General features: G+C 40.1%; 1 protein-coding gene across 2 annotated transcripts in view; it reads left to right on the top strand.

The window, feature by feature from the left end:
- ERP44 (endoplasmic reticulum protein 44) overlaps positions 1-19560 on the top strand; it is a 112656-nt gene that overhangs the window by 61076 nt on the left and 32020 nt on the right. For both annotated transcript variants that reach the window (XM_017349290.3, XM_070054888.1), the window contains 3 exons: positions 11173-11357; positions 12518-12633; positions 18529-18586. In XM_017349290.3, coding sequence (XP_017204779.1) covers positions 11173-11357; positions 12518-12633; positions 18529-18586 — 359 coding nt within the window. The remainder of the gene's footprint in view (positions 1-11172; positions 11358-12517; positions 12634-18528; positions 18587-19560) is intronic.

Genomic DNA, 19560 nt, shown 5'->3' with positions numbered 1-19560 from the left:
CCTTCTTTCCTAAGGTGCCATGTCTTGGCCATTGGCACCTCTTCCTTAACCAGATGTAATGAAAGATAGCTCTGCCTTTTGTGAATATTCTCCTGGTACCCTGTAGAATTTATGCCAGTGATACAAAGATGGCTTAATATTAGGAAATCTAGTAATCCCATCACTGAGTAAAATAAGGAAAGCCAGCTTATCCTATCTGTAGATGCCAAAAGATTTGATAAAGCCCAGCATAGTTTCTTCAAAGAAACCAGTGTTGGAAAATATATGAATCAACAATTGCTTGCATTTAATTTTTTTGTTTAATGATTATTTTTGTATGCTGCAAGCTCAAATTGAAGTGTGACATATATTTGAATTTAGTTCTGAAATCTGTCTATGTTAGATACTGTGCATATTGTCCTGCTTTGGGAAACTTTTTGCCAATGCTGTATTATAAATTTTTTTCTTTATAAGTCCTGTTTAAGAACTGAAGATGAGGTAAAACCTCATCTTCAACAAATCTACTAACAAGGAACATAAGTATAGGATAATATAAAAATATAATGGCACTAATTTTTACAAACCATTCCAAGTGAGTATTTTCCAAATAGTCCCTTGGGTAGATGGTATCCATACTCATTCCTTTAACCATACTGGGAATTCCTTGGGAGTCCCCCTCTGTGCCAGTTTACTACTTTATCAGTAAAGTCCATCTTAGAACATATTTATAGGAGACTTTTCTTTGGTTTACTGCCTATATTTCATTTCTGTCTGTTTTCCTTCTACCTACCAGCATTTTGTGAAGTGCTTTCTGCTCTGCCTTTACCTCACTTCTTTATATGCCCTTCTAGGATGTTCACTGTTGTCAGGTTCAGCTATCCGTATGATGAGAACTTGCAAACTGGAGAAGGAAAGCAGGCAACAGTGGATATATAGCACACTAATGCCACCAGGCAGCCTTTCTGTTTTTATGTATGAACTGGATGCAGCAGCCTTGATTCTCCCCATCGACTCCCAAGACAGTAAAGTTGGGAACTGTACATAGTTTTGAACTTGGACGGAGGCCACAATGCCATTAGGTAGCGTCCAACTATTTAAGCTCAGGTGAATCTTGACGTAAATCTTGCAGTTTGCCTTCAAAGCCCTTAAATTCTGCCTTTATTTTCTTTAATTACTGTATGCAACAGACAAGGTAGAAGGAGAAGGAGTCACCAGGCAATAAGAAAAGAGAATGTTGAAGAAAAGCCCCTTCCTGTTGCCCAGAAGCCATTTATATTCCTGTGTTAGAGCAGAACAGGTGTCCTGCTCTTCCTGCAGTGAAGTGGGATATTGGATTTCATTTTTGTCAAAGATCTGACAGTTGCCCTTTTAGCTTTGCCCATCTGGACAGCCCATGAAACAAAGCTACATTTCTGGGGAATATGCATTTTATTATTGACACCTTATACAGAGTGGTAAGAATCTGCTAAGCTTCTCTTACATTGTATTGAGGGACTTCAAATTGGGACATCTTTTGGGTACATTACATGTGTTGTATAGTAAGAGTTTGAAGAATTTCATTTTAGATTCTAGCCTGTGGAAACAATTAGAAGTAGTATTAGTATTGGTATTGATAATGACATGATAATGACAAAGTGTAAGCTCTGTAAGAGCCTACTTTACATCCCTCTGTCTGCTAGCACTGAAAAGCTACCTGACACCTCATAGATATTCAGGTAGTTGTTGAATAGACAGGTGGATAAATGAATCATGAACAGTAGCCAGCATTTATAAACTGTTAGTTTTGTAGGTACTATTTTAGGTTCTTTAAATAGATGATTTCATTATATCACAACAGTATAATAAAATATTTCCTGCCATACCAAATATATCTACAACTGAAAAAACTGAGAAAAATTGAACTACAACTCAGTGTTTTCTTTCACAATTTTTTATGCCTGTCATGAGCACTGTTTTAGATTAATTTGGATGTAGATTTAAAAATTATATCATTAATACATATACCTTAAAAGGAAAATACATTTGTTCAGCTAATTTTAACACAACTTCATTCAGAGTCTGACTCATCATTTTCCAACTCAGTCAGGTTTTACGTTTCCACATAGTATTGACCTCTGCCATTAAGGGTTATTGGTAATGTTCTAGATTAAAGAGTGTTACTCTGTTGGCCGGCGCCGTGGCTCACTAGGCTAATCCTCTGCCTTGCGGCGCCTGCACACCGGGTTCTAGTCCCGGTCAAGGCGCCGGATTCTGTCCCGGTTGCCCCTCTTCCAGGCCAGCTCTCTGCTGTGGCCAGGGAGTGCAGTGGAGGATGGCCCAAGTCCTTGGGCCCTGCACCCCATGTGGCCAGGGAGTGCAGTGGAGGATGGCCCAAGTCCTTGGGCCCTGCACCCCATGGGAGACCAGGAGAAGTACCTGGCTCCTGCCATCGGAACAGCGTGGTGCGCCGGCCACAGCGTGCCGGCCGCGGCAGCCATTGGAGGGTGAACCAACGGCAAAGGAAGACCTTTCTCTCTGTCTCTCTCTCACTGTCCACTCTGCCTGTCAAAAAAAAAAAAAAGAGAGTGTTACTCTGTTGTTTCTAGTTCTGTCCAGGTTGTTGAAACCCATTGTGCCTCTTTATGTTTGTTCAAACTCAGAGTTTGTTTTTACTCAGTTGAAACACATCATTACTAGTTAAGCAACTTTTTTTTTTTTTTTTTTTTTTAAGATTTATTTATTGAGGCTGGCGCTGTGGTGTAACAGATAAAGCTGCTGCCTGCAGTGTGCCAGCATCCCATGTGGGCACCGATTTGTTTCCTGGCTGCTCCACTTCTGATCCAGCTCTCCGCTTACGGCCTGGGAAAGCAGTGGAAGATGGCCCAAGTCCTTAGGCCCCTGCACCCACATGGAAGACTGTGAAGAAGCTTCTGGCTCCTGGCTTTGGATGGGCACAGCTCTGGCCGTTGTTGCCATCTGGGGAGTGAACCAGCAGATGGAAGATCTCTCTCTCTCTCTCTCTCTCTCTCCCTCCCTCCCTCCCTCCCTCCCTCCCCCTTCCCCCCCTCTCTCCCTTCTCCTCCCTCTCTCCCCTGTCTCCCCTCTATCCTCTCTCCTCTCTCTCTTTCTCTGTCTCTGCTTCACTGTAACTCTGCCTTTCAAATAAATAAATAAATCCTTTAAAAAAGAGAGAGGCAGAGGTAGAGAGAGAGAGGTCTGCCATCCGCTGGTTCATTCCCCAGATGGCCACAGTGGCCAGAGCTGAGCCAATCAGAAACCAGGAGCTTCCTCCAGGTCTTCCACATGGGTGCAGGGGTCCAGACACTTGAGGCATCTTCTACTGCTTTCCTAGGCCATAGCAAGGAGCTGGATCAGAAGAGGAGCAGCTGGTACTCGAACCAGCACCCAGCAGGCTTTACCTGCTGCCCCACAGCACTGGCCATTAAGCAACTTTTATTCAGAGTCCACAGAATATAAACCAAAATGTTAATAGTGGTTTTGTCTCCAGTAGTGATTGGACTACAAGTGGTTTTTGTTTTCTTCTTGTCTGTTCTCCAATTTCTATACATATCCATATGCCCATATGCCCGTCTACATACTTGCACTAACATGTACATGAGCACATGCGCGCGCGCGCACACACACACACACACACACACTTCATTCCCTTGCTTTATTTATTTATTTTTTTGACCGGCAGAGCGGACAGTGAGAGAGAGACAGAGAGAAAGGTCTTCCTTTGCCGTTGGTTCACCCTCCAATGGCCGCCGCGGCCGGCGCGCTGCCGCTGGCGCACCGCGCTGATCCGATGGCAGGAGCCAGGTACTTCTCCTGGTCTCCCATGGGGTGCAGGGCCCAAGGACTTGGGCCATCCTCCACTGCACTCCCTGGCCACAGCAGAGAGCTGGCCTGGAAGAGGGGCAACCGGGACAGAATCCGGCGCCCCGACTGGGACTAGAACCCGGTGTGCCGGCGCCGCAAGGCGGAGGATTAGCTTAGTGAGCCACGGCGTCGGCCCATTCCCTTGCTTTAACTGTGGGTCATGATCACTCTACAGTCTCTTCATTTGGATAATTGGGGAATAAAATTCATCCTTGTATGGGGTGGTCCTTGCTGCCTTGGGACTGAAAGGTCCTAGTAGTCTGCCCCTGGGTGGGACTAGGTTCTCTGCTGACCTCTAGTGGCGGTAGGTTGTATGGCACTAAGCCATAGGCATCCGTATCTTGTTACTTGATGGTTAATGCAGAACTTTCAGACTCCCACTAGCATTTTTAGGAAAGTACTTTGTAATTGTCCTTTGATAGGTAATGCATACTCCCATGTGTTTGAGTTACTGTTGCATGTCTGTCTGCCAATACAGTTTGAACCTTCTTGGAAATTAAGAAGCTTTTATAGGAGTTATAGGTAAACTCCACATTAAGAACAAGAAAATGTGTGTGGAGAATTCATGTGAGTAGAACAGAATTTGGATGAGCAGGCTGAGCTTGCGTTCTGAGTAAGCTTCAAGGCTTTCTTTGTAATTTTTCTATTTAGAAAATTTGTATTTTGTTTTTCGTTTTGTGTTTTGGGGTATGTGTCTGTGTGTTTTGTTTGGGATGGATGTGGCTTGGGAGTGGAAAGAGGTACATGGCAGAAGTTCATTCTCTTGGAAGAAGAAGAGCAGTAAGTTCTTTCTGTTGAAATCATCTGCCTCTGTGCTACCTGCCATGCATAATCATGGAAGGGAGGGACAGTGCTAAGATGAAGGCATGAGACACTTCTCTCACCAGGAACCCTGCTGGGCCTTAGTGAGGCAAGGAGGCAGGACCCATCAAGGAAGAGTAAATGACCATTGAAGCAAAAAATACATACTAATTTTCCAATCAGGTAACTCTCAACCTTCTGAAATTTATAATTCCTTTGACATCCATTTTAGCATTTAATCTATCCAGTTAATAAAAAAATTATTATACCCCTTAAGTCCTTCTTTTTATATTGTAAAAATGTCACATTGTAATTATCTTACAATCTCCTTTATGTCTGAGATTATTGATCAATGTAATTTTAAGATTTTCACTTGTTAATAATTAAAAACCACCTTATTATGCAGCATACTTGCTGCCATGATGTTATTTGAGAATGAAGCAAGTGAATATCTAATCCTCTAGTAGTCTTTAAAAAGATTTAATCTTCTTCTCTTTATAACCAGGATTTTAAGGCAACATTAAGATTGCAGTGTTTGTTTTTAAACAGATGCTTGTTATTTCTGCCAGGGATACTGCAGTAGCTTCCTTACTAGTCTCTTTGGTTCTCTTCTACTTCCAGGTGAATATTTTGCAACCCCAGTTCTATTACTCAGTGACTGCTTGTCACAAACAGTAAAATTCAGATTTCTTTTCCTAGCATTTAAGAGCCTCTAGAGTCCTGTCACCAGCTTTGTTTATTCTACTCTTAGTTCATGCATATTTGCTTGTAACACACTTTTTTTCTCATTATGTCTACTAATTCACTAAGTATAAAAAATTAGAATGTTACTCAGCAGTACCTCTTGGTTTCCATTTTTCATACTGATCATAGGGCCCAAATGGAAGACAAATGTTTCCTATTAGACTAGTTTCTTTCCTTTTGTGTCCCTCTCATATCCCTTTTGCCAAATCTGTTAGACCTTAAAAAAAAAAAATGGGCTTTAAGCTGGCAAAGTAGGCAATGGCTAGGCTACTTTAGTCTTATTTGTTTGGACCTACTAGGAGTGTTTTACCTTCAGAGAGCTTGATATTACTGAATTTTAATTTTTTAGGCTTTTTATTATTATTAGTCTTTTGCCAGTTGTTGGACAAAATGTTATTTGGTAGTTTTAATTTGTAACTTCCTGTTTACAATTAAGTATGTTTTTATGTTTGTTGTCCATTTGTTTTTTCATATAAATTGACTCATATCTTTAGCCCACTTACCTTCTTGGTGATTTTTTAAAAACTGATCCTTTATTTGTTCCAAATGTTAACCATTTTTCTCTAGAATATGTCACAAATAATCTTTTTTTCTATTTTTTCTTAAAAATTCATGGTCTTGGCCGGCGCCGCGGCTCACTAGGCTAATCCTCCGCCTTGCGGCGCCGGCACACCGGGTTCTAGTCCCGGTCCGGGCGCCGGATTCTGTCCTGGTTGCCCCTCTTCCTGGCCAGCTCTCTGCTATGGCCCGGGAATGCAGTGGAGGATGGCCCAGGTGCTTGGGCCCTGCACCCCATGGGAGACCAGGAGAAGCACCTGGCTCCTGCCTTCGTCTCAGCGCGATGTGCTGGCCGCAGCGCGCCGGCCGTGGTGGCCATTGGAGGGTGAACCAACGGCAAAAGGAAGACCTTTCTCTCTGTCTCTGTCTCTCTCTCTCTCTCACTCTCACCGTCCACTCTGCCTGTATTAAAAAAAAAAAAAAAATTCATGGTCTTTTCTGACATCTAGATCTTCTTGGCCTATGTAGTTTCCAAAACTGGCAAATGTGTTGGCTGTGTGTGGCTCTAATGTAATTGTCTCCTAAACACCACAACGCCATGGGAGATTTTGTTCTTTCTGACGTAACCCCAGTTGTATTTCACACAAATATTTAGCAGCTATTCCTCTGAGAAAACTTACTGTATGGTTCAGGGCCCTTAAAATCAACCATACCAGGCTAGCTGTCCATGGAAAGCCTTATATTGACTTTTCTTTCCTCCTGCTTACACGGTTGTAATCCTCAACCAGAAAGGTACAATTGCAGATTTAATTCCCAAAAGGAATTACGTAAGGCAAGCTATAGGGAAGAAGCTAATCAGAAATTTTTGTCCTTTCTGGAATTTCAGTTCGTTTAGTTTTCATTGCTTACATGATTTCTGAGATCTATAAAAATGTAATTTAAAAAAAATTCCAGTTTTTCCAATTCATTACAAGAGAAGCAGATTTCTGCCACCTATTGCATCTTACTTAGAAGTAGAAATCCTTCTTGTAGAGTCCCCTTTGAGTTTTCTGTGAATCCAGTAAAATTATCTGAAAATAGTATCATTTATTTCCACTGTTTATAAGTGTATGTATATATCTATGTTTATATGTATATATATTTCTTATATCAAGAAATCCAGCATAGTATTTATTATAAGTATAGAAGTGATAGCAGTCATTGTTACTTTTTTGATTTCAACAGATGAGTTTTTAATATTGTACTATCAAGGTATTTGGTATTTATTTAAATACCCTTTATCAGATTGAGGAAGTTCTCCATTCTTGATTTGCTAGAGAATATTTAAGCATGAACGGATGTTGAATTTTATCATATGTTTTTCTGCTTTTAAAAGGTAACAGAATTTGGCCGGCGCCGTGGCTCAATAGGCTAATCCTCCACCTTGCGGCGCCGGCACACCGGGTTCTAGTCCCGGTTGGGGTGCCGGATTCTGTCCCGGTTGCCCCTCTTCCAGGCCAGCTCTCTGCTATGGCCAGGGAGTGCAGTGGAGGATGGCCCAGGTGCTTGGGCCCTGCACCCCATGGGAGACCAGGAAAAGCACCTGGCTCCTGGCTCCTGCCAGGATCAGTGCGGTGCGCCGGCTGCAGCGGCGGCCATTGGAGGGTGAACCAGCGGCAAAGGAAGACCTTTCTCTCTCTGTCTCTCTCTCACTGTCCACTCTGCCTGTCAAAAAAAAAAAAAAAAAAAAGTAACAGAATTTTTCACTTTTATTCTGTTAATGTGAATTATATTCAGTTGGTTTTCAAATATTAATCTGAACTGAAATGCTAGACTAAATCCAACTTGATTGTGACATATGAGTGAGGGTGTTTCAAAAAGTTGGTGGAAAATGGAATTAATAGTATAAGTTTAATTTGATGCAGAAGCAATTGTGAAACCATTTTGATGCAGAAACAATCTTTAAACCTATGCATAAGTTTTTCATTATATTTGGATGAGGTGAAAAAATTCTCAGAAAAATACAAAATTGATGCAAGAAGAAATCACCAAAACTGATGCTAGAAGTGAACAGCATAAATAGTCCTAAATTAAGGAAATGGGATTTACAATTCAAAGCCTTCCCACATGGAAGATTCCATTCCTAGACATCTTTGCCAGCAAAATTTATCAAACATCTAATGAACTGAAAATGGCAAATTTAGACAAACTATTCCAAAAAATACAGAAGGAGAAAATACTTCCTAGCTTATTTTAGGAGGTCATCATAGTATTATTGAGATGCTTGACAAGGAAATTATTAGAAAAAATATATTTTACTCTTGTTCAAGAACATAGGTGCAAAACTTGAAAATATTAACAAACTGAATTTATTATATACAAAGCGTAGTATTATATACAATAATATATATATTTTTACAAAGGATAATATGAGGTTTCTTCCAAAATCCATGGAAAATGGAATTAAAAGTATGAGTTTATTTTGATGCAAAAACTGAAATCTGGTCCCAATGTAACAGTGCTGATTTGAGCCTTTTAGTGGTGATGAGAGTATTAAAAGATATTACTGCCTTTCTTGGGTTCATTCTCATGAAAGCAGGTTATTGTAAAAAGTTTCACTGCTTCTGCACATACCTGCTTGCCTTGCTGCTTTCCACCATGAGCTGAAGCAGCATGAGTCCCTTGCCAGTGTCACACTTTTGGGCTTCCCAGCCTCCAGAAATATGAGCCAAATAATCCTCAATTAATTAATTTCCCAGTCTTGGGGTAGTCTGTTACAGCGATAGAAAACAGACTGAGACACTCACCAACAGTTGTTATCTTGTCTCTTTTGGATAATAGCTGTTTTAGTTTGTGGAGGTGATAAAGGTTGTTGATTTGATTTGTACTTTCCTGGTGATTAGTGGCACTCAATTTTTTTCCATCTACCTGTTAGCTATTGTGGGTATTATTTTGAGAATATCCATTCAAGTTTTTTTGTCCATTTTTAATTGGGTTATCTGGGTCTTTTGCTATATTTAGTTGTTTGAGTTCTTTTATATACTTTGGATATTAGCTCATTGTCAGATGTATAGTTTGCAAATATTTCCCCCATTCTGTAGATTGTCTCTTTCCAAGAATCCATCTACTCTGTTAGCTTTGCTGTGCAGAAGCTTTTTATTTCTATGTAATCACATTTGTCTGTTTTTGCTTTTGTTGCCTGTGCTTTTGAGGTCCTTTCCAAAAAATCTTCCCCCAAATCATTGTCATGAAACATTTCTTCAGTTTTATGTTTTTCATCTTATGCTCAAGTTCTTAGTTCTCAGTGACATTACCAAAATTACTCATGTGCTTTATTTGTAACATATGTATATGAATTTAATTTCAGTACAATGTTAATACTGAAAGTTTTTCAAATTTAATTTATGTTTAATTTTAATGTTTTATTATTTAAAATTTTTAAGATTTTATTTATTTATTTATTTATTTGAGAGGTAGAGGGAGAGACAGAGAGAAAAGTCTTTGATCCTCTGGTTCACTCTCCAAATGACTGCAATGGCCAGAGCTGAGCCTTTGTGAATCCAGGAGTCAGGAGCTTCTCTCAGGTTTCCCATGCAGGTGCAGGGAACCAAGCACTTGGGCCAGCTTCCACTGCTTTCCCAGGCCATAGCAGGGAGCTGGATTGGAAGAGGAGCAGATGGGATGCAAACTGGTGTCCATATGGGATGCTGGCACTGCAGACGGAGGCTTAGCTTACTACACCATAGCACCAGCCCCAGAATTTCATTAGTGTGCTGCGAAATAAATAATTTTTATTTAAGAAGGTAAGGTTTCTTATTTTTATTATTTTTCCTGGTTAGTTTTCTGATAAGTAGATTAAATATAAACCTTTATGACGTCTGCACTATCGCAAATACCTTTGGTTAACTTAAAATATTTCTACTTCTTATGGCACTACTCTCACCCACGGCTCAATTTGTTGTTCCAGCTTAGAATGATTTCTTGTTCCAGTAATAGGGACCTGTCATCTTTATAATGCCTCAAAGATATTCTTTTATTGTAATTATCAGTTTAAGAAAAGGACTTTTGGCTGATATATTTACTAGTGATTTGCTTCAAGAAAATACTGACTCCCAAACCAGACAGATTATTCTTTTTATATATATGTGTAAATTAAGGTATCTTAATGTTATTTCAGAGTTTTGTGATTTCTTAAATGAAGCATTCTTCTCGATCTCATATGCAATCAGTGGTTCTCTGTTTTTATTCCACTTGTTTCTGTTGAAGGAATTTTCATAACCAGTTGTTATTTCTTCTCTGTAACTCCTCCATGGAATTTACCAAAGTATTATGTAATATTCATGGCATAGGCTTTTTTTCCCATCCCCCTTCGGAAAATCCATATTCTGTCAACCTCTAATATATATTTAATATTCTTCTATTGCATATCCAACAGACAATAAAATGCAACCTTGACTTATCAAAATATTATAGTACTTGAACCTCTTCCTGGGTAGGACAAAGAGCTTAGGTATTTGATAATTTACTTTCTGTTTACCTTCCCTCTCCTAGCTTACTTATATGCTGCTGTTGTCTTCATCATATATTTTAATTTGTATCAAACCCTACAAAGCATAATTATTACTGCTTTTTAAAAATATTATTTAAAAGGTAGAGTACAGATGGAGACAGAGATCTTCCATCCCCTGGTTCACTCCCCCAAATGCCTGCAACAACTAGGACTGGGTCAGGCTGAAGCCAGAAGCCTGGAATTCAGTCTGGGACTGTCACATGGGTGGTTGGGATGCAACTATTTGAGATATCATGGGCTGCCTCCCCAGGTGCACGTTAGCAGGAAGCTAGAATTGGAAGCAGATCTGAAACTTGAATCCAGGCACTCCTGTATGGGATGCCATGTTCCAAGTGGTATTTTAACTACTGTGCCAAATGCCTGCCCTGTTACTGCTTTTTTGTGTGGCCAAGTACTCATGTGCCATGTATTATTATATTATCTTATTTAAAACAACTGTATGTGGTAAAAATTTTCCTTATGTAAATGGATAAAAACCAAGAGTTCACATAGTTTACAATTTTGCACAGCCAGTAATTGTCAAATTCGGGATTTAAACAAGCTATATGAGCCTAGGGTTTGGACACTTAACCAATATAAACTGAAGTCATGATTAATTTTTTTCTTCCCTTTCTCACTGGTAAAGAATGACACAAAGTAAAAAGTCTCACTTAGTAATTTTAATATTTTTGAACTATTTGTTGCATGGGCCTACTCTGACCAATATGAGGGTAAAGTTAATTTTTTTTTCATTCTTTTAGCTGATATAGCCCAAAGATACAGAATAAGCAAATACCCAACTCTCAAATTGTTCCGTAATGGGATGATGATGAAGAGAGAATACAGAGGTCAGCGATCAGTGAAAGCACTTGCAGATTACATCAGGCAACAAAAAAGTGACCCAATTCAAGAAATTCAGGATTTAGCAGAAATCAACTCTCTTGATGTAAGTTGTTAACGTTTGCTAGATCAAATGAGCATTGCCTAATTGATTAATGTAAACAAATTCTAATGCAAGTAGAGAATCTGGGCATTCTACTATGGATTTGGCATGTACGTATTTAGTGATTTGAATTTTTCTGGAATTCTCAAGGAAAACGTTGATGTTTTCATGAACTTGTAGATTAAGTTGTACTAATTTCAATTAATTGAGGGCAAAGAAAGCCTGAATTACAAAGAAATAGAGGTTACAGTTAAGCACATACAGTTGAGGTTTCCATATTTTCCCTGGAGGTGACCTTCGCGCTCTGGTAACTCCTATGGTTGTCCGTTGTGTCTGTTTTAGTGCCCTTTAAAATGTCCATCTCTAACCCATAAACTTTGCAAACTCCTCTTTTTGTATACTAAGTAGTACAAACAATTTTGGCTTTAACACAATCACTTATTGTAATGTAGGGCTGGAGATTTGATTTTACACTACTTAGAAGTTAATGCTAGCCAGTTACCATTTTATGGATGCTGTCAGAGGACGTAAGACTGCTGGGTTAGAAACAGTGGACTTTATTGCTCATGTCACAGCAGACTGTGGGCATCTTTGCTTTCATTTCCTTGCTATTTAAATACTAAGGAGGCTACACAAGGGGCACAGATGGATGCCTGCACCTATGGTAGGGAGTAGTGGACACTGGGCCTGGGAACTCCCTGTTTCACAGCAAGTAGTGTGATACCTCACTTAGCGCTGCTTGCTTTAAGTACAATGCTGAGAAACAGCCCGGGGAGAGAGTGCTCCAGGGTCTTGCATTTCTAGCATATGCAGTAAGATGTGTAGCAGTGTAAGAGACCCTTGGAGGACTCTCTGCCAACTGTCACAAGTTATGACTTGATGAATTGTTTTAACACATTTTAGAGTTAATCTTATTTAGGAAAAGAGTTTCATTGACTAGTTGTCTATTTCTTGAAATTTTAAAATTTTTATATTTTAAGATGATTTCAATTGACTTTAATTCTTTACTAGTTTTAGACTAAATGTTAAAAGCTAAATATGCATTTGTAGTTGGACTTTGGAGTTAGTTGAACAACTGGAGCTGTTTGGGTACCATAATAGATAAGTAACATGTTTATAAAACTATATTTGTTTGCAAAATAATGAAATACTTTATTTTACAGCGCAGCAAAAGAAATATCATTGGATATTTTGAACAAAAGGATTCAGACAACTATAGAGTATTTGAAAGAGTAGCAAGTATTTTGCATGATGACTGTGCCTTCCTGTCTGCATTTGGGTAAGTGTCTTAATTGAGAATGTGCTAGTGGGTTTGCTTGGCTGCCATGTAAATTTCTGTAGTGTTTGGTCAGTTTCTGAAGATGAACTCTCCAAAGATTATCTCAAAGTCATCAGCCATTCTTTTTTTTAATTATTATTATTTTTACAGATTTATTTTTATTTACTTGAGGTGCAGAATGACAGAAGGAGAGAAAGAGCGAGAGAAATAGAGATCTTCCATCCACTGGTTCACTCCCCAAATGACCACAACAGCTGGGAGGGGGCCAGGCCAAACCTAGGAGTTAGGAACTCAATTCTGGTCTCCCATGTGGGTGGTAGGGACTCAAGTACTTGGGCCATCTTTTGCTGCTTTCCCAGGCACAAAAGCAGAAAGCTGGATTAGAAGCAGAGCAGATGGGACTTGAACCATCGCTCTTGATATGGGATGCTGACATCACAAGTGGTTGCTTGATCTGCTGTGCCACAATATGCCAGTTACCCAACCAGTCTTTATACTTACCTGTGAATTCTTTGTGAGGGTTTAAAAGCCTGTTTATTTTCCTTCTATAGCTTCTGAGCTTCATTGTCTTCATGTATCTCCATCTTTCTATTACCTTTTCCTGTATCTTTCCTGTCTCATAACAATAATTCTCCTTTCTAAGGCTAACCTGTGATAGTATCCTTCTAACTGTCCTTTAAAATTCCTCTGGAGCTTTGATCCATCAGTTGTTCTTGATATTTTGTGTTTTCAACCTGACCCTTTTTGTGAATTGCTTTCCTTTCTGAAAACACGTTTCTTGGACCTCTGTGAATAAGACCCCATTGGAAAGAAGGGACCATCAAAGAAGGATGTACTTTTCTCTGAAGGGTGGAGAAAACTTCCACTTTGCTTATGGCCTTGTCTAAATACTGATGGAGTTTGTGTTCATAAAAGGCAGCTCATGACAAGAGCCTCAGGTGATGACTAAGGTCATAAATAAGAGTTTTAATTGTTAAATTAACAACAGAAGTCACTGTGCCCTTACACCCCATGTAGGACCTCTGTCCTTAATGAGTTATACTATGAGAATTAACTGCAGAACTTTTTCTCAAACAATACTTTTTACATTGTGTGTGGGTATGTGTGCAAACTGTTGAAATCTTTACTTAGTGTGGAGTTGGTCTTTTGTGTATAAAATTAATTAAAAATGAATCTTAAAGAAGAACGGGATGGGAGGTAGGACAGTAGTGGGGGAGGGAGGGTGAGTATGGGGAGAAAAACCACTGTATTCCCAGTTATACCTGTGAAAATTGTATTCATTAAATAAAAACTTAAAAAAAAAAGAAAGAAAACATGCTTCTCTCTTTCCTGACCCACCTCTTTTGTCTTTGGAGCTATAATATCATCTATTTTTTCTCCGTTTTAAATTTTTCCGAATTAGTTTGTGTTTGGCTGGCTTGATTTTCTTAAACTAACCAGCACAAATGTCTTAAACACTTGGAGGCTCACTTTCACATCCATCCCTCTAGTGAAACTTGTCTTGGCAATCACACATTTACCAGAGTGTTAATTACCAAGTCTAATGTCCTTTTTTGGATCTTAATCCTCTTCAGTTTCTCTGAAGGATGAATACTCACTTCTTTCCTTTTTCTGCTCTAAGTTTACATAGAATCTCTCTGATTTCTATGATTTATCTCTCTTTGTTTCCTTCTTTCTCGAAATGGAATCATGCTTAATGGTTCTATCCTTGACCCGCTCTTCTCGTTGGAGAGTCTCTCAACCATACTTCAACTTCCATGCAGTAGTATTTCTCTTTTTCATTGGTCCATCACTAGTAGTCTCAATTACAGTAGCTTCCTTGAGTGCAGCCCAGATTTCTGGCACAGTGTATTCTCTATATTTTGTAACCCTTGTCCTTGTTGTAATGCTTGTAGATTTTGTTCATGTGTGTTTCATTGAAAGCATTGTCTTTTGAAGATCATTGTAGAGTCAGTAAGGGAAGCCCCTCCCTCACGTCGTTCACATTTTGCTCTCCAGTCACACAGGTCCCTTGCTTTTCCTCAAACATTTCAAGCAACTTATACAGCGAGCCTTTGCCCTTTCTGTTCCTCTGTGAGAAAGTGCTTTTCCCAAATTTCCTCACTTTGGAAAGTTCTTGTCTGATAATTTTTTTTAAACACATAGGATTTTTTTTTTTAAGATTTATTTTATTTATTTGAAAGAGTTACATAGAGTGGTAGAGCAAGAGAAAGCAAGAGCGAGAGCGAGAGCGAGAGAGAGAGAGAGGTCTTCCATCTGCTGGTTCACTCCCCAGGTGGCCGCAACAGCCAGAGCTGAGCCGATCCGAAGCTAGGAGCCAAGAGCTTCTTCCAGGTCTCCCACGTGGGTGTAGGGGCCCAAGGACTTGGGCCACCTTCTAGTGCTTTCCCAGGCCATAGCAGAGAGCTGGATCAGAAGTGGAGCAGCCGGGACTTGAACTGGTGCCCACATTGGATGCCGGCATTGCAGGCTGGGGCTTTAACCCACTGTGCCACAGCGCCAGCCCCAACAACTAAAACTCTTAAATATAGCATTCTTTTTTTAAAAAACTATTTATTTATTTGAAAATCAGAGTTACAGAGAAGAGAGGGAGAGGCCGAGAGAGATCTTCCATCTGCTGGTTCACTCTCCAAATGGCTGCAATGGCCAGAGCTGAGCCAGACCAAAGCCAGGGTTCAGGAGCTTCTTCTGGGGTACATGGGCTCAAGTACTTGGACCATCTTCCACTGCTTTCTCAGGCACATTAGCAGGGATTTGGATTGTAAGTAGAGCAGGCAGTACTCAAGCCATCACCTATATGGGATGCCAGAGTCGCAGGCAGCGACTTTATCCGCTATGCCACAACACCGGCCCTGTGATAATCTTATATAAAATAACACTACCATCATCTAACTTGTTATTTCTTTTTAATACAAGATTTCTTTATTTATTTGAAAGGCAGAGTTACAGAGAAGGAGAACTAGAAAGAAAGAGACCTTCCATCTGCTTGTTCATTCTCCAAATGGCTGCAATATCTGGGATTGGGCCAGGTCAAAGCCGTGATCCTGGAGCCTGGAACTACATCCAGGTCTCCCATTTGGGTGGCAGGGGCTCAGGCACTTGGCCATCTTCTGCTGCTTTCCCAAGTGCATTAGCAGGAAGCTGGTTCAGAAATGAAGCAGCCAGGACTCAAACTGGTACTCACGTAGGATACCAGTGTTGTAGGTGGAGGCTTAATCTGCTATGTCACAATGCCAGCCCCCAACTTGTGATTCTTTGTCCACTTATTCCACTTACTTTTCTTCATAGTGCTTTAAGAATTTTTACCACCCAAGATAAATATTTCTGTGATCTCTTTTCTTGCCAAAATGTAAGCTCCATGAGTGTGAGATTTTTATCTGTCTTGTTCACTACTGTATACCCATTACTAAGACCATTCCTGTTACAAAGGAAGCACATAGTAAATAGTTACTGAATGAAAGAATGAGTGAGCCGAGGGGGCTGCTGCTGTGGTGCAGTAGGTTAATCCTCTGCCTGTGGCGCCAGCATCTCATATGAGTGCTGGTTCTAGTCCCAGCTGCTCCTCTTCCAATCCAGCTCTCTGCTATGGCCTTGGAAAGCAGTAGAAGATGGCCCAAGCGCTTGGTCTCCTGCATCCGCGTGGGAGACCTGGAGGAAGCTCCTGGCTTCACATCAGCTCAGCTCTGTTGTTAAGGCCATTTGGAGAGTGAACTGGTGGATAGAAGACCTTTCTCTCTATCTCTCCCTCCCACTGTCTGCAACTCTATCTCTCAAGTAACTAAAATAAAATCTTAAAAAAAAAAAAAAAATGAGTGAGTGGAGCATGTTCTTCCTTTCTGTCCCCATGATCCTCAGTCTTGGTTAACACCACTTGTCCCTATCTCCTGCACAACTATAGTAAGAAACTGGAGACATAGTAATGTTCAATTAATCTAAAAATAATTTATGTAGAGAAAAAATAACCCATCTGACACAGAATTTGTTATAGAATTCACTCAATAAATATTTATTCAGGGACTGGCATTGTAGCACAGTGATTTAGGTCATTGTTATGAGCACTGGTTTAAGTCCCAGCTACTCCACTTCCAATCCAGCTCCCTGCTAGTACGCCTGGGAAGGCAGCAAAAGATGGGCCAAGACTTGGGCCCCTGCCACCTATCTTGCCTTTGACCTGGCCCAGTCAGCAATTTGGGGAGTGAACCAGCAGATGGAAGATTGATATTCTTTTTCTCTCTCTCTGTCTCTAATTTTGCCTTTCAAATAAATAAATCCTATACATAAATATTTATTCATCACCCAGTATGTGTTAGATGCTGTACAAGGTGCAGGAAATAACAGTGAACATGGAACTATGTAGATTATTTTAATTCATCTGTTTTTTAAAAGTTTTAGTTTTGGGCCAGCACTATGGCGCAGCGGGTTAACGCCCTGGCCTGAAGTGCCGGCATCACATATGGGCACCAGTTCAAGACCTGGCTGCTCCGCTTCCTATCCAGCTCTCTGCTGTGGCCTGGGAAAGCAGTAGAAGATGTCCCAAGTCCTTGGGCCCCTGCACCCACATGGGAGACCCGGAAGAAGCTCCTGGATCCTGGCTTCTGATCGGCATAGTTCCGGCTGTTGTGGCCATCTGGGGAGTAAACCAGTAGATGGAAGAACTCTCTCTCTCTTTCTCTCTCTCTCTCTCTCTGCCTCTCCTCTCTCTGTGTAACTCTGACTTTCAAATAAATAAATAACTAAATCTTTTTAAGAAAAAGAAGTTTTAGTTTTAAAAATTAAGCAGAAAAATCATGTTTGAATCTGACTTATAAGTAAATAATATGCAATGTATTTTTATTGTATGTGACCACATTAATGATATTGATCTACAATTGTTCATTTGCTGTTGGGAAAGAGGTCAAAAGCAATTTTATTTTATTTTTTTAAAAGATTTAATTTATTTGAAAGTCAGAGAGAGAAGGAGAGGCAGAGAGAGAGAGGTCTTCCATCCACAGTTTCACTCCCCAATGGGCCTCAACTACTAGAGCTGTGCCGACCCGAAGCCAGGAACCAGGCACTTCTTCTGGGTCTCCCGCGTGGGTGCAGGGGCCCAAGGACTTGGGTCATCTTCTACTGCTTTCCCAGGCCATAGCAGAGAGGTGGATCAGAAGTGGAAGAGCCAGGACTTGAACCAGCACCCATATGGGATGCCAGCACTGCAAGTGATGGCGCCGGCCCCAGGTTTTATTTTTTAAAAATCATTTTATTTATTTGAGAGAGACAAACAACAGGTTCCATTTCTTGGTTCACTTCTTAAATGCCAACAACAGCAGTGGCTGGACCAAGCCAAAGCAGGAGTCAGGAACTCAATCTGGATGACCCAGTCAACCTGAACCATCATTTCTTACCTCCCAGGGTATGCATTAGCAGGAAGATGGAATTGAGAGTGGAGCCAAGATCGAAACGTTGGCATTCTGATTTGAGTTGCAAGTGTCTTAAATGCTAGATGAAGCACTTCCCACCAAGAGTAACTTTTTTACTAGAAAGTGCTAAAACTGCCAGTCCAAATTTATAACGTACTAGTTGCAGGAACAACTAATTAAAATTTTCCTTTAAATATATCTGACTTGTATAAAACATTTGATATTATGTAGTCTATAAGTTGGAATGATGATGGCTTAAATTTCAAGTATTTATTTATATTTATAAATTTAAGTGTTAGCTTGATAAATTAGTAAATAAGTAATATAAAATAGAAGATTTAGTAATTATTAAATTTCAAGTATTTATATTTATAAGTATAAATATGTATTTATATATTCAAGTGTTTATCACAAAGTAAATAGCTAATTCTGTTTCATTCAGGTATATTACTGCTATTTTTTAAAAATATTACTATTGTTTTTCCCTTCCTGTTAGGGATGTTTCAAAACCAGAAAGATACAGTGGAGACAATATAATCTACAAGCCACCAGGGGTAAGTTGCTATTTCTTAATGTGTGTAATCATATATAATTTATAAATACATATGTGGTATAATTATACTTTTAATGTTCATAGAATTTTAGAATTTGAGTAGAAGGCGAGCTTGAAGCATCATCTTGAGCTAATACAAATCTTTCCATTTGAAGATGGGGCTGCAGAGGCCTGAAGTCTCAGTTACCTTTAGTGGCAGAGATGGGATTGGAAGAACCAGAAAGGCTCAGGCCTTTTTGCAAAAAATCAGTTGCCGTTGTAATTTCTTAAATTTTAATTTATTTGAAAGCAAGCAAGATAGAGAAAAATTTCTTTTTTTTTTTTTTTAAAGATGTATTTTATTTGTTTCAAAGAGTTACAGAGAGAGGTAGAGACAAAGAGAGAGTCTTCCATATGCTGGTTCACTCCCTAAATGGCCTCAACAGCTGGAGTTGAGCTGATCAGGAGCCAGGAGCTTCCTCCAGATCTCCCACATGGGTGCAGGGGCCCAAGGACTTTGGCCATCCTCTGCTGCTGTCCCAGTTGCATTAGCGGGGAGCTGGATTGGAAGTGGAGCAGCTGGGTCTCGAACTGGTGTCCATATGGGATGCCAGTGCTACAGGCTGGGGCTTTAACTTGCTGTGCCACAGTGTCAGCCCTGAGAGAAAGATTTCTAATCCAGAGGTTCACACTGCAGATGCCTGTAGCAGCCAAGGTTGGGCAAGGCTGAAACCAGGAGCTGGGAGCACAATCCAAGTCTCTGTTATGGGTGGCAGGTACCCAGCTACTTTAGTCATTACTTGCTGCTGCCTCCCAGTGTCTGCTTTAGCAGAAAACTAGAGTTAGGGGTAGAGCCAAGACTCAAACCCATATACTCTAATATGGGATTTGGGTGTCCCAATCAGCATCTTAAGCATTGTGTCAAATACCTGCTCCCTTCCCCACCCTCCCCAGTCATTTCTGCTCTTCCTTTTGAATTTGGTCTGGGAATCAAAA

This window comes from Oryctolagus cuniculus, chromosome 1, assembly GCF_964237555.1.
Source record: "Oryctolagus cuniculus chromosome 1, mOryCun1.1, whole genome shotgun sequence".
Lineage (NCBI taxonomy): Eukaryota > Metazoa > Chordata > Mammalia > Lagomorpha > Leporidae > Oryctolagus > Oryctolagus cuniculus.
The sequence above is the reverse complement of the archived record's forward strand: the minus strand, read 5'-3'. Positions and strand labels throughout refer to the sequence as shown.